The sequence below is a fragment of the Lycium barbarum genome, chromosome 6 (genome assembly GCF_019175385.1).
Source record: "Lycium barbarum isolate Lr01 chromosome 6, ASM1917538v2, whole genome shotgun sequence".
Taxonomy (NCBI): Eukaryota; Viridiplantae; Streptophyta; class Magnoliopsida; order Solanales; family Solanaceae; genus Lycium; species Lycium barbarum.
The window spans coordinates 127,449,193-127,464,360 of NC_083342.1; the positions used below are offsets into that span (position 1 = coordinate 127,449,193).

General features: G+C 35.4%; 1 protein-coding gene across 6 annotated transcripts; it reads right to left on the reverse strand.

Annotated features, from left to right (window-relative positions):
• Positions 1–3,010: 3,010 nt before the first annotated feature.
• LOC132598780 (protein LNK1) lies at positions 3,011–11,914 on the reverse strand. 6 transcript variants are annotated; one of them, XM_060311858.1, is made up of 9 exons: positions 11,756–11,914; positions 10,920–11,028; positions 7,658–8,235; positions 7,133–7,472; positions 6,965–7,039; positions 6,160–6,765; positions 5,155–5,303; positions 3,538–3,673; positions 3,011–3,458 (listed from the first exon to the last, which is right to left on the reverse strand). In XM_060311858.1, exons 2-9 carry the CDS (start codon positions 10,977–10,979, stop codon positions 3,354–3,356), a joined length of 2,049 nt encoding a protein of 682 aa, XP_060167841.1. In that variant the 5' UTR covers positions 10,980–11,028; positions 11,756–11,914; the 3' UTR covers positions 3,011–3,353. The 6 variants fall into 6 exon arrangements, with proteins under 6 accessions (XP_060167841.1, XP_060167843.1, XP_060167842.1 ...); XM_060311860.1 differs by having other exon boundaries at positions 10,920–11,022; positions 11,756–11,910; XM_060311859.1 differs by having other exon boundaries at positions 10,920–11,659; positions 11,756–11,904.
• Positions 11,915–15,168: the final 3,254 nt, after the last annotated feature.

Consider the following 15,168-nt stretch of genomic DNA (forward strand, 5'->3'; position numbering starts at 1 on the left):
ATATATTCTGCCTTATACCGTCTACCAAACGAGTCGTCTCTTAGTATCAATTTATGTGTTCCTAATTTACTTTTACTATTTTAAAAAAGAACCTCTAAATTTAAAAGTAATTTATAATTTAAATTCTATATATATGTTATCTTTAATAATAAATTTTTATATTCACATAAATATTTGAAATGCATATTGGAGAAGTCTTTGGGTTACATAAATTTTACTCTATGTACAGAGATTAGAATATCTTTCTTTCTTAACCTTCACGTCCAGTTAAAAATATTTAGATACATTGAAAGTGAAAGCACAAATGTTATTACATCTTAATTTTCTTACTCGAATAATAATTGTTTCTCACTCCCGAAACCCTTGATATGGTTTGTGTAGTCATTTCATAAGGAACATTGTTCTTTTTTTTTTCAAAAAAAAAATTAAAAAATCTTGAAATTCGGAAAAGGGCCAAATATACCCCAGAACTATTGGAAAATGGCTAAATATGCCCCTCGTTATATTTTGGGGCCAAATATATCCCTATCGTTATACTTCGGGCACTAATATACCCTTCATTTCGACGGATAACACGTGTCATCATAATATTAGCCTATTTTAATTATTTTTAAATTAATTAAAAATTGGAGCAAGTTGACGCCGCGGCCGCCACCTTTGGCCGCCGTCGCCGACGCTAGTCAAAGACATATTCACCACTAGCCCGCCACCCTCTTTGCAAGAAACTCCCCAAACAAACACTTCTTATTTTGATTAACAATATTTTGATTAACAAGATTTCTTTCTCAGCTCCAATACGGTACCCACAAATATAATTCACTCCTTTAATCTTTTTTATTCTGTAAACCCAAAAAAAGACAATAAATTTTAACTCATATTTGGTGTTGTGCAAATCAACAAGTAAACTTATGCGCGGCTGGCACTGCCTGCGCCTGTGCGGCTGACACTGCCTGCGCCTGTGCGGCTGACACTGCCTGTGCGGCTGACACTCGTTTGGCCCGCTCGGGGCACGGCTGACACTGCCTGTGCGGCTGACACTCGTTTGGCCCGCTCGGGGCATGCCGGGTTACGGGCGCCAAGGCACAATAAAGGCAGCCCGTAGAATAGTAATCTTGAAAGAAAAATACAGTTTCCTGATTTTTATAGAATATATAAAAGTTTCCCTTTCAATGGCGGGAATAGCTATAGTATTGGATCTACTTAGGAAAAACACAAGCTTTAGTGGTAAAACCCTTAATTCACATGGTGTTTTCTCACCCAAACTAGCTGTTTCAACTGCTGCTGCTTCTGTTGCTGCTACTTACCCTTTTGCTGCTAGGGCCTTTTTTGGCTATGCATATATTTGCTCTTTTGAATCTTTAGAATATGCTATGTTTATTTTCTGCCATGTTATAGAGTTCATGTTGTCACTGTCTTCATGTTATAGAGGGTGGCGGGCTGGTGGTGAAAATGTCTTTGACTAGCGGCGGCGATGGCTGCGGAAGGTGGCAGTCGCGGCGTCAGCTTGCTCGAATTTTTAATTAATTTAAAAATAGTTAAAATAGGTCAATAATATAATGACACGTGTCCTCCGTTAAAATAAAGAATATATTTGTGCCCGAAGTATAACGATAAGGGTATCTTTGACCCCAAAGTGAAATGAGGGACATATTTAGCCCTTTTCCAATAGTTCAGGGATATATTTGACCCTTTTCCGTTCTTGAATTGATTCTTAAAAGTGCGAGATTTTTTTTCAGATAAGACAGAGGACATGCAATAAACTTTAAGTCGATTCTCATTGGCTGTGCTAACGCATAGAAAGAATTATACAAGTCCAATGCATATACTACATGAATATTGAGAAATCAACTCATGCCTCGATATACTTTTAGGCTTAGCTACCTTTTACCCTCTTTCCCGCATGGATACACACAAGCCGATACACATGATTTTTCAAGATTGAAAGCACACGAGGTGCCAATTAATGGATGAGCACGAGAAGGTACATCACTCCATCCTTGTGATATTTGACATGCTTATATAACATGACTTTCACATTTACTCAAAAATCAGCCAATTGAGTATCATAGTTCCAGCATTCACTACTGACGAGATAGAACGTGATGGATAGCAAGAAAAACAGTGGTGTAAACTACTTCCAAATGCCTCTGCACTACCCAAGGTACACAAAAGAGGACTATCAGCACATGCCTGAGTGGATGATTGACAAACTTCTTGCTGAATATGGTTTACCTGCTAAGGGGGACTTGGCTAACAAGCGAAAATTCGCTATGGGTGCCTTTGTTTGGCCACATTGCCCAGCCAAGCCTTCTTCCCATCACGCTACATCTCACCAGCCAGCTTTTGTTGACAAATACACATGAGCAGCTGCTGTTTAGAATAAGTACTACTGAAGTACCGGTCACCACTCGGCTCAGCCCTCTCTCTATCGTACTGTTTATGTGTGAACAAAATGTTTATATTTTGTGCTGGTGCATAAAAAAATGTTCCAACTATATATATTCAGACCAATTTGAAGGAAGCAAATGAACCAACCTTTACTGACCAGAAGTGGTCTATCCATATGGTTCTCCTCACTTTTAACTGCTTCAGACAAAACTTTGTTGAGCATCAATGAGTAAAATGCTTTAGGACTTAGGGAGGAACTACACTAGGTAGAGAAAAAGAACCCGTATTGACGCTAATTAGTTGTGCATTGTTCTTAGTTGACCTCGTCGCTACTGCAAACACATTCTAAACAACTTGAATGAAATTGAAAAAGAGTACTCTTTTAACATTAGATACAACTGACCACAATTTGATGCATGCAGCTCTTTTGGATTTAATTCGTGATTCTAAAATGTGGATGTGCTCACAAATGATTAAATGTAACACATCTGAAAGTAATCTTTCTTGTATTGCAATTGGGTTAAATTGCGTAGGGGCAATACCATGGTGAATTATATTTTGAATTAGCTTTAAGGGGGACAAGGACAAGGATCCAACAAAAACAAAGGAACAGGTCATGAGCTACTTCAAGACTTCGCAAACATCAGTATATGGAAAATTTCCAGGTATTATCTACTTACAGATAACAAAAAGAGTCAGTTGGCTCGATCTACGTATACACAGGAAAGGTTGTTTGAGTATGCCTTCCGAGTTTGGAAGGGTTACAGTCACCAGAGATGTGATAGAGGGAACTAATAATAACTTAATTGTGAAAGCTCATACAAGGATATGTTCTCACATGCACCAGAAACCGGTCACTGATAAACATTGAAAACATAAAGGTTCCTCGTAAGAGATTTTGATAATTTGTGCACGTGAGCCCCTCACAAATTGAAAGTGGACAGCATCATTTGCTTCGTAAATAGTTATAGTGAATGATCAGCAACTTCTCTATCTGTTTGAGGTGCACTTTGTCCATGAGAGATCAAGTTGTCGCTCATCACTAGTGCGTTAGACAACGACCCGTGAATCTGCACATTGATTCTTTGCAGAATAAGGTTTGATGCAGCAGACAGTTAAACATGAATATAGATAATAAGAAAAGCTTACCATGGAAGGCAATTTCAAAGTCGAAGAATCGCGGGCAGGGGTAATAGATGAATCTGAAGGCCTGTGGAATAGCAAATGTGCAATAGATCGATCGATAGGATTTGTGTCTGTTTCGATGTCTATGTATCCTGTGCAACTGAAAATACAGCCCATTAAACGTTACTGACCAAAAAGTGATGTCGAAACAAAAAAGAAAAAGAATTTGTTACATGTGCAGCAGCACCAGAACTGATGCCACAATTTGCTATTAATAATGTTCTTCGAGTTGACATATTATCCCAGTTCTTCCGAACTCAGTATGGTCGTGTATAAACTGTTTTTTGATAAATCAATGACTATTAAATGAAAAACAACCAACATATTTGCAGAAAACATATGCTCCTGCAGTACCGTCCGTCAATTGGGATACATGTCGTGCATAAAACTAATCCAATTTAACATCTCAGTTCATTATGTGTCCCCTCATCAATTTTTTATAGGTAAGTTTATGTACGCATTTACATTCTACAATTGATATAGCGAATTATAACTATCAATTTTTTTATATATAACTTTATGTACCATATTTACATTGTACAGTTGTATATTGAATATACCAACTCTTTACTGAGCTAAATCCTCGGTTCTGCTGCTAAATATGTGAACTAAATCCAGACTTGTCACCTTTCAGGACTTGTAGCTAGAAGTGAAAACACTAATAGTTTAAAGATCATATCCTTAGCACCAAAATTTTGAGCATTCAAGAAGAATGTTGTTCCAGAGCTATTGACTACTAGTAGATGGCCCTAGAAATTAATTAAGAACTGTTCAGCAAACATCAATTTTCTGTTCCAGTATCACAGTCTTCCTGTACAGTTTATTAAGTATAAGATCAACCCAATCTCTCTACTCAAGCGATTATTTCTGCACAGAAAAACCTGCTTCCGCTCATTTTAGGAAGAGAGCAGGAAGATAGTGGAGGAGATCATCTGCCGGCCTATCACCAACAGGAGCTGCAATGTTTGGAAACCACTATTGGAACAACTATCTCTTGTTATTCGTTCGTATCTCTAGATTTAGTTTATGTTTATCTGTTGCACTTATCCTTTAGAATAGAATATTACCTACATTACATAGGCATGAAGAGCAAGCAATCATTCAAACTTCCCTTTTAGTTGTTTTCTTTGGTTTTCATTATAGATCTTCTACGTGTAGAACTAGTAAAATTTCTTTTTATATAGATGTGTAATACTAGTACAATTCCACTCCGTACTATTAAATTCACCCTGATCAGTGGCTAATCTCAACGAATAAACTTGTATAGATAAGCTCTTCCGTAGCAAAATATAATTCAATGGACAAACAACTATATAGAAGCACTAGACTTAAATCAAGCATGCTACTACTTAAAGTTGGGCAAGTATTCAACCACACGCTGAACATGCCATCGGTGAACTATGTAAAGCCAAGCTCAACAATGATGCAAATTAAGCAAACAATCAACTATATAAACTAACACCAGATGATTAATTAACAAAACAAAAAAGCAGTATAGGAGAAGTAATATGAGAGAGCCAAGACAATGAGCTATGCAGAAGATAATACATATAACTGTAGATATTGAGAAAAGATCCATACTCGTTTGTTCCCTCGCTAATCAGTGGTCCGCTGGTAACTCCATCATCTCCAAAGCCATTATTGGGATTAGCATGTCTATGCCTTTGTTCAGCACTCCGGGCCAACCGGTACAAACTATCCCTTATACATAGCTTTGTCCTTATATCCAACTAAACCACAAAATTTACAAAGAGGTAAATACTAAGAAGTCAATTTCAGCTACAGCCATAACATTTAAGACCCACTTTTAGCACATTTGCTAACAGGCCCATTCTAGACAAAGTGTTCTGGACCAACAAATGAACAATTACCAGATAACACTTAAACATATGTCACATGCAAGATGGTCTCTGCATAAAGAGCCAAAATATGACTGCAGACTGTTGATGAAGTATGCAACAGCCTAAATAAAGCGATCATTTGCTTACCTCTTGCAACGGTGGCATGCACGGAAAAGATCAGCCTGAAGTATGCACAAAACTACAAGTGTGCAACTGCTATATCACAACTTTCTAAGAAATCGGAACAGTCCCTTGAAGTATTTTGGAAGCTATAAGGGGTCGTTTGGTGTGAAGGATAAGCAAAAATAATCCCGGGATAAAATTTTAGTGCCTCCTTACCCCATGTTTGGTTGGAATAAAAATTCGGAATAACTAATCCCGGGATTAGTTATCCCGGGATTGTAGCCTTATTTTATCCCACCTTGAGGGTGGAATAACTAATCCCGGGATAAGTTGTTTCCCAACCAAACGAGCCCTAAGAGTGTAGTAGCAAATCATACTGCATCCCACTCCAACTATAGTAAGATGAAATACTCTGGAATATACGAAGTATAGGGACATGAAATGTTTTTTGATATAATAAGATACCAGATCAAGATAATATCTGCTACCTCGAACATGCATATAAGAGTATGTCAGATATGCAAAGTTGAATTAACTCTTTTGCAGCTTAAACTCTTAATAAGCTCATCATCAAAGAACATGAAGATCATAACACAGTAAACTTCATAGTGGGACTGACTACCTGTTCCATGACACGTTGAAGCTGATGAAAACTAGCTGCTTCTTCCGAAATTTCATCCAACCGAGAATTTATAGAAGTGCACTCCTGTACAACTGACGATCCTAATTCTGCTGGAGTTTCCATGCCAACCCCTTCAAGAACACGGTTATTTTCAACCTTAACTCCGGACTGGAGGAGTAACTTCTCCACCTTCTCATTTCTTGTCATAGCAGCCACCTGAAAGGAAGGATCAGGAGAGCCCTCCATGGACTGTACCTGGTTTGATGCATAGGAGTCTTTGGGGGAAAGAGACACGAGACCGTTGCTTTCATATTTTAAAATTGGTAAAGTTGGATGGAGAACACTTCCATCTGAATGACCGTAATCTGAATGCATGTAAGAGAAGCTACCACCCAAGCAGCCAAAATCAGGTACTTGAGTTTGCTTTTGCTGCAGCACACCTGCAGAAGTGAAATTCACTTGAGTGCTTGCAGCCCCAGAAAGCAGTTTTTTCTCTTCTGGAAGGCTATCAGTGTAATTGAGTGTATCATCATTTTCTAGATAATCACATTTTCTTTTACCCTCAGATCGATTCTGGTGCTTGGAGTGTTTCTTTTGCATACTATTCTGTAAAAAAGACACCATAAGAAAATTAAAAATAGGAGGAACAATTGTTAACATCAGGATCAATGCATGTAATAAAATAGCTAAGGTATCCAAACACATTATCATCCAGAAACTCAGGAACTGTTCCTTCATCCTCGCACTAAAATTCGAAGACGAAGAAAGCGCCTAAATTGGAGCTATCCATCCATTCTTTACTCACCACTATATTATTGTTGCTTCTTGGCTGGTTGTTAGATGCAATCTCGACCTGGACTCCACCACCATGTAGCTCAGCCTTCTCCAAAACAACCACATTTCAGGTAAGCTGATGCACCATATGATTTTAAAGATAAGAAAATCGATATACACAGAAGCTGAGTAATATTACCTTCTTGTCAGGTACTAACTTGCACTCCAAATCACTTGATCCATTTAAAAAAGACAAATGACTCAGATTTACAGATTCATTTTTCTCGGAGGACAACGAACTGCCATTATAGCCAAGTGATTGATTTTCAGTGCCAGAATTGTTAGTTGAAATGTTTGTTTCCTTTGGCTTTGAAGTTTCATGACTTGCATACGTACTTCCAAGCGCACTCGATGCTGGACATGGAAACTTAAAACCAGACGTCAATCCATCTCCAGATCCTTCAATAACATCTGATGATGAAAGCCAACCCAGGTCATCTTCACTACCAGGTCCAAATCCAAATGTCGAATCACAACTCCTGAAATACATTACAACATTTAGTGTTTTTAAATATACTATTCATTTTATCTATATTCACACTAAAAGATGACATAGATATTATGGCTACAATTATTTTTTCAAATTCTGTTCACATCTTACCCCCTTAAAAGGATAAAATGAGTATGACTTAAGTCCATTTGACTGAATAACGAAAGCAATTACCTGAACATCCTGTCAACATCTTCAAAGTTCTCTATCTCAGGCCAGCTATAATATAAAAGATCATTAGAGTCTTTATCCTCACAACTATTGTCAAGAAAACTGAGATCATCATCAGCATGAGAAATGGAACCAAGTGGATAGCTATATGAGTTTTCCCCCACAGCAACACTCTTGTCATCCAGAGTGCGACCATTGGGACAGGACTCGCTCTCAATGGAGTCTATATTATTACTCTTGATGCAACGATTTGATATCCTGGTATTTTCAGATGGTAAACTTGAAACTTCTTCGACTTTGGGTTTTTCACGTGTAGAAGAGAATGCACCATCAGGTGCATCGCCCCACGAGTCCTTTTCTGGCATTTTGGGGCTTCTATTACTCAATGCTTGCTCATTTTGCTGATTAGCATATTTACCGGTAGATTGATCACCTAAATTACTTGTTAAACCAAGTACTTCATGGCGGGGCTTCTTACGGCTATCATTCTGGGAGAGCAATTCATTGGTGTGTCCACTATTTTGATGTGGCACTATATGATCATCATTTTGGCAGAACTCTTCCCAAGATATATCATCAAGCTGGAACACCAGTTAAAGAATTTTAGCTGTAATAACTGCAGAGGATACTTCCATAAAATGAGCGACTCAACATAGAATATAAATATTGTAATATGAGAAGCACAGATAAAGGTAGAATGATCTGTCTCTTACAAGGATATAGGTAAAAATCACCAAAGGAACTAGCTAATATTCACCGAACTGACCAAAAAATGAGGTTACAAATGAAGCAAAGGTAGCTTACTGAGATGACAGAAACTTTAACATAATGGTGCTGACTAAGCCTGTGACTATTCCACCAAGTATGTGCATCCTTCTATAGGTATCAGTAAGGAGTAACCCTTTTTTTTTAATACGAAAGGGGATAACTTTGCCCACGAAAATGAGAAGAAAACACCTAACTCTCCGCTAATTGTGCTCTTATTACTTGTTGTTGAGGAGAGAGAATCTAAGATACTCACAAAGCATGAAAGATAATTGAATAGGCAAGCAGATCAGCTGAGGAAAAAGGACGACATTGTTTGACAAAATGTGTGGTACCTCTAATGTAAATAATGGGAAATGGAGGATGATGACGAAGATAATGCTGCACCCGCAGCATTATTTACTTTATACCTCTTTATAAGGGTAGCAACATTAGCTTTGTCGCCATAGTAAGGCTAACAGAAGAATTCAATATACTCTATTGATGATGCAGGAACTGATGGGAATAAAATTAACTCTTAATGCTGCAGTAACTGTTAGTTCTTAGGTAGTTTAGCAGTCTTCTTATCTGACTTTATCATCTTACTGGGTTTTTATTATCAGAAAAACAAAAAACAGTAGTTATCTTACTGGTTTTTCTTATTGGCAGGTGCTTGTTTCCTAATTATTTTAGGACTTCTCTTGTTTTCTTTAGTTAATTTCTCAATCAAGAAGAATCAGGAACTCCAGCTTGTACATTATTATAGCTCTTACGGTCTTTTTTCTTATAAGTAGGACTTGGAAAACCTTCACAGATTTCCCAACCTTTATATGATTAATGATATTTTGCCTTCTAGTTTTCATATACTTTTCAACAACATCTAGGGTTTGCTAGAAAGAGCCCCTTCATAAGCTTTTCCTCAGTTTCCCTTCAATACAGAGTATTAGCCACACTCGTATCCTATAGACATGCATCTTTTTCTTTTTGATAATCGAGAAATCCCCGAAGGCAGGTGGCACATGGTTCGAACTCAGTGGATAATGAGTCCGCCCCTCTACCTTTCTCCACTTAAACATCATGCTTTTTCTCTGCAGCACTGTTTTAACTCGTGACGTGTGCCTAACCTACACATCACTAGCTAGGGTCTTGCAGTCCTTACCACTTGATATCGTGCATCCGGTTTGTACTTTTGTTTCAAGAGCATGTTATGTATCCGACCAATCAAAAATAAAATCTAACAGAAACATTCTTATCTAGGACCATTTACATAATAGCAGTAAATGTTCCACATTTTTCACTGGTTGGCCAATAATATTTCTCTTTAGAGATTCTTTGAGGCGCATCTCCACGACCTATACCCTGAAACCTTCACATTTATATTGTTCAGAAGTTCCGGCCAACAAGAAACAGCATTTGCAGGGATCTCCAGGGGTATATCTTCCGACTCATTTAAGGAATTAATACATGTTTTCTTGTATTCACAAACTATGCCAACCTCAAACTTTGCAGGCATTAACGGGAGACAAAAGAAGACGACTCCAACTTTGTTATATCTTCATTTTATGACTCCATGGTCAAATAGGTGAAGAGTAATGAATTTCAAAAGCAGAGATATGTTCCATGACTTCATGGTCTATTCAACAAAAGAAGCAAATAACTTATTTGAAAAAGGACAGAAAAAATGTCACATCAAATGCTGTTCGTCTAACTAGTCCACAGAGATAATGACTTCTCATTTACTCATTTTCATACTTTTTTTTTCACATGGACCTATGTAAAAAGTACAGAGGTAAATACTGTACTCCAGCTACTCTGGCCTCCCCCCCCCCCCCCCCCCTTTTTTTTTTTTTTTTTTATTTTTGAAACTGGTACTATTGTATTCCTCAGCATTAAGGGTATGCTGGCCACCTCCAGAAAAACAGAGTTCAACAGAGAGAAAGAAAAGAAAAGAAAAGACAAGAAAAAAAAAAAACAGATTTACAGGGCTCCTAAGAAATCTACCAGATAATCTACCTCCTCTATACAGTTTTCTTTACACCAAAAGAATAAAGATACAATACAATTCCATTACTCCAGCTACTCTGGCCTTTTGGCTCAGTAAACTCATAAGTATCCAAATCTTTGGACTTTTAGCCAGTAAAAAAATACCAATCTTCAGTTAGCAGCGATACACTCCACCAAATTATGATAATGGTTAAGACAAATTGAATTTCATGTACAGCATTTGATAATGTCTACTTTCCTCTAATAAAATTAGAGTTAGCAGAATTAAATGGTAAGGAAAGCCAACTATTTACATATTTATGACATTCATTGGGTTCCAAGTATCCAACTTCTCCATTTCCCCGATCATTTATCATCAAAGGAAACATCTACAGACTGACATGAATCTCATCTCCATCGTACACCAAATTAAGGCAAATTCAATGTACCCACTTGCTAGCCAGTAAGCAGAGTACAGAACATATCAAAATGGCATCAAATGATAAAAATATACCCATCAGAAAGTAGAAAATCTTACCTCGTATAACTGCAAATCTGACATTACTTTTGAGTAGTTCAACCAGCACTCAATCCACATGCAACACACTGATCAGATTTCATATTCAAATCCCAAATCCTCCCTTTATCTCCATTCACCAAATCAGCCATATCAAAAAATGGGGAAAATAAAGCATTAGAAGCAATTGAAGATAATCATTTTCCAGTAAGCATCCTAAATATACAATCTTCCTGGGAGAACAAAAATGATTTCACGCAAATTTCTCAAAGCTTCAAAATTTGAAGAACGTGAATCAAGTAATTAAAAAGCCGTAAAAAAAAAATCTATAAATTACAACCTTGAGGTAGTAAATTGACTTTTTTTTTTTGGCTTAAATCAGTTCATAAGCAGAAAAATATTACTCCCTCTGTCCAATTTATGTGATACAGCTCAGATTTCGTGAGACAAACTACTTTATTTTGACCGTGAATTCAGACATACAATCTTCAAGTTTTTTGAAAAATAATTTACATATCTAGAAACTACATAAAAAGTAGCATAAGTCACAAATCATACTAATTAACAGTTTATAATATTCAAAAGGCATACGAATAAATCGCGATCAAATATTTTCTTGTTTCACTCTCGAAATCTGAACTGTATCACATAAATTGGATCAGAGGGAGTAATAAAAAAGCAGTAAAAAATTCTACAAATTACAACCTTGAGGTAGTAAATTGACTTTTTTCTCGGAGCAAAATTTTCAATCAGTTCATAACCTGAAAATTATTATCCTTGAAGTTCATTTAGTAATAAGCCAATAAAGAATAACGGAGCATATATCAGTTTACAGAAGATCCTGCCGGCAAACTCACCTGAAAACCAATAAGTCACCGGAAAATCAGTATTTTTACGGCACAAGGACACTGTAAAACCCTAATTTGATGCTCAAAAACACAAATCTCGTAGTTTCTAGATAGAGAGAGAAAGGTATAGAGAGAGACAAAGAGAATAGCTTTGTTTGCTTTGAAAAAAATAAAAAATTATTATATTTTATTGAACAAGTGTCAGGCGTGCATGCCACGTGGCAACGCGGATCAAATTTGCGGTCACAGCTCTTAGAGAGTGGGTATCAGAATTCGTGGTTGAAAGTAAGGGTCGAGATACGATCCGTTTCATTGACCCGATTGGTCCACGTCAGGAAAAAACTGACACGTTTCGAATTGAAGGCCTTGATTGGCGTTATAATATAAAATATGCGATTGCTCTGCTTAAACAGCAATTATTCCAATATTTTATTTCTTGTTATAAGGCACTAATTCATGACAGATGGGTTAATAATAGTGGTTATCAGATTAATTTAACGTTTTGGGGATGATAACTCATTGGGTTTTCTTTTTTAAAAAATGTAACAACAGTTTACTTTAATACCTATCAGGAGCATGTTTAGTGGATTCAACTAGAAAGAATTTGTGGGCGGCGAAGCACTTGTATTTTAATTAATTTGATTTTGTATAACTACCAATCTATCATACTTAACTTACTTGATTAGTGGATGTAGATCAATTTTTTTGAAGTTGAGAATCGTTTAGAAAACCCTTGATAAAGTGAGAAGCTTTAACGTCGAGTATGCTTAAACTTTGTGTTGTCCATCTACTATGTTTCTTTTCATATATTTCATATATGTAGGAGTACTAACTTATCAACTAAATTGTTTTCTAATACTCCATTGAAAAGTAGGTGACTTAATTGTTTAGTACATGTATTATTATGTCCAGGCATTTAAACTAATTTTTGTGTATAATTTTGTTTTGAATTTGATAGAATTCTAAATGTATTTCAATTATATATATTTATAGTTTATTCAATTTAAGTTCTATTTTTCGCGGAACTTGTACTACGTTCCTCCGGGTTAATTGCACAATATCCTGTGTAACGCTCCCGCTTGTAAGGCTTCATTGCAGATTTTTATTTTTAAATTTTGAATTTTTCATGTGTACAATAATAAAAATTTCTAAAAAGAACGATTAAATAAGATCTGTTTTTTACTCCTTGTTATATTTCTCAAATGATTGCAAAAACAGAGAATATATGCACATCTTTTCAACCAAAAAAGAAATATCTCTATATATATATATATATTTCTATTATATATAAGCATGGAAGGCGGACGAACACAGTTCCCATGCTTGTACCAACAGATTTAAAAATTGTACACTCAATGAATGCTTATACTAAAAGCTATATAACTTGTACTCTTTAACCAACTACTTTTTTATCTTACGTGGACATATGTCATAGTACTTAATAGTTATTCTCTTCTCATGTATACATGTATGCACTTATTTATTTCCTCCGTACACTTTTACTTGTTCACTTTTGACTTTTCACGTTCTTTAAGAATTAATAAATCTCACGTAGACATATGTTATAGTACTGAATATTTATTCTCTTCTTTACTTGGGCAAATTACTTGACTTTTCACGTTCTTTAAGAATTAATAAATGAAGTACTCCCTTCGTCGCATATTACTTGGCCACATTACTATACTTGTTCTTTAAGAATTAATTAATAAATGAAGTACTCCCTTCGTCCCATATCACTTGGCCATATTACTATACTCGATTTTTCACATTTTTTAAGAATTAATAAATGAAGTACTCCCTTCGTCCCGTATTACTTGGCTACATTACTAAAATTATATGTCTATTTTTCTATTCTATATTTTTGTTTATTTCTATTATATATGAGTGTGGTGAGTTGACGAATACATAATAAAATGCTTGTACCACAAGCTTTACAAATTGTACGCGCAATGAATACTTGTACCAAGAACTATATAAATTGTACACTTCAATCAACTACTTTTAATTCCACGTGGACAATAAATTGTACACTTTAACCAACTACTTTTTAATTCCATGTGGACATATGACATAATACTGAATATTTATTGTCTCCTCATGTATACATGTATGCACCATCCGTGCACTTTCACTGTCCACGTTGATTTTTCTTCTTATTATTAATTTTACCCTTCACATTAATTACTCATTTTCAAATCATTTTCCAAGGCTATTGACATTATACACCAATAAATATGAATATTATGGTAAAATATATACTCCCTTCGTCCCATATTACTTGCCCACTTTCCGTTTTACACGACCCTTAAAAAATCAGAAATAAAAGATGTATTTTACTATCGTACTCCTATCTCTCTCTAATAAAGGGAGCGACTTTTATCTCTGTTTTCCTTCTTTCTCAATACTTTAAACGTGAAGAGAAGACGAACAATTCTCCGACACATTTATTTCCTCCATCCACTTTTACTTGTTCATTTTGTTACTTTTCACGTTCTTTAAGAATTAATAAATGAAGTATATATTTAATCATAATATCCATATTTATTAGTGTAGTATAGTCTCAGTAGCCTTAGAAAATAATTTGAAAATCAGTAATTAATGTGAAGGGTAAAATAAGAAGAAGAAAAATTTCTTTCTCTTGATATGTTAACGCGGACAATTACTTTTGACTTGTCACGTTATTTAAGAATTAATTTGGTGATTTACGATATAGCATGTATCTTTCTAATTTTGATTTCTCTGTAACAATTCTTTTTATCTATAATTGTTAATATAAAAAATTATAATGTAACTAATTTAACCCTTATTAACATATTTTTTAATTAATTTAATAAAAACATTTTATTAGTTTTGCTTTTAAAAAATTCAATATATACAACACAATGGTTCTTATGTTTGGATCTGAAAAGTTAATTAATTGATATGGATATTAACTTGTCGGTATACATATGAGATATTAAAGAATTTTAAAGAAAAAATCTAGGATCAAAATATTAATTTTCCCTCATCTTCTTACTAATTTTCTTTTTCACATCGATGAACAACTTTCTTGGTCATGACAATGACAAATTTTTAAAAATTATTTACAAAATATAAAGCTTAGAGACTGATTAATTAAAGCGAATAAACACGTTCGGCCCATGCGATATTGCTAGTGTATATATATATGCACATTGCTTCTTCAAACACGAGTTTATACCGCTATATTTGACTGGTATGTTTGTTTTCTCAGTTCTACATTTACACTACCAGATTGACCATTGAGTACATACAAGACAAGATTTGCCAGCACATATATATGTAGTATATGTACCCTGTTGACAATTTCATTTTGATAGAATTAAACCATAGCTAAAGGCCTACAATGATGGTCTGGCCACCAATCTCCAACCATCCTTTAATAAGATCAGATAATGTGCAGA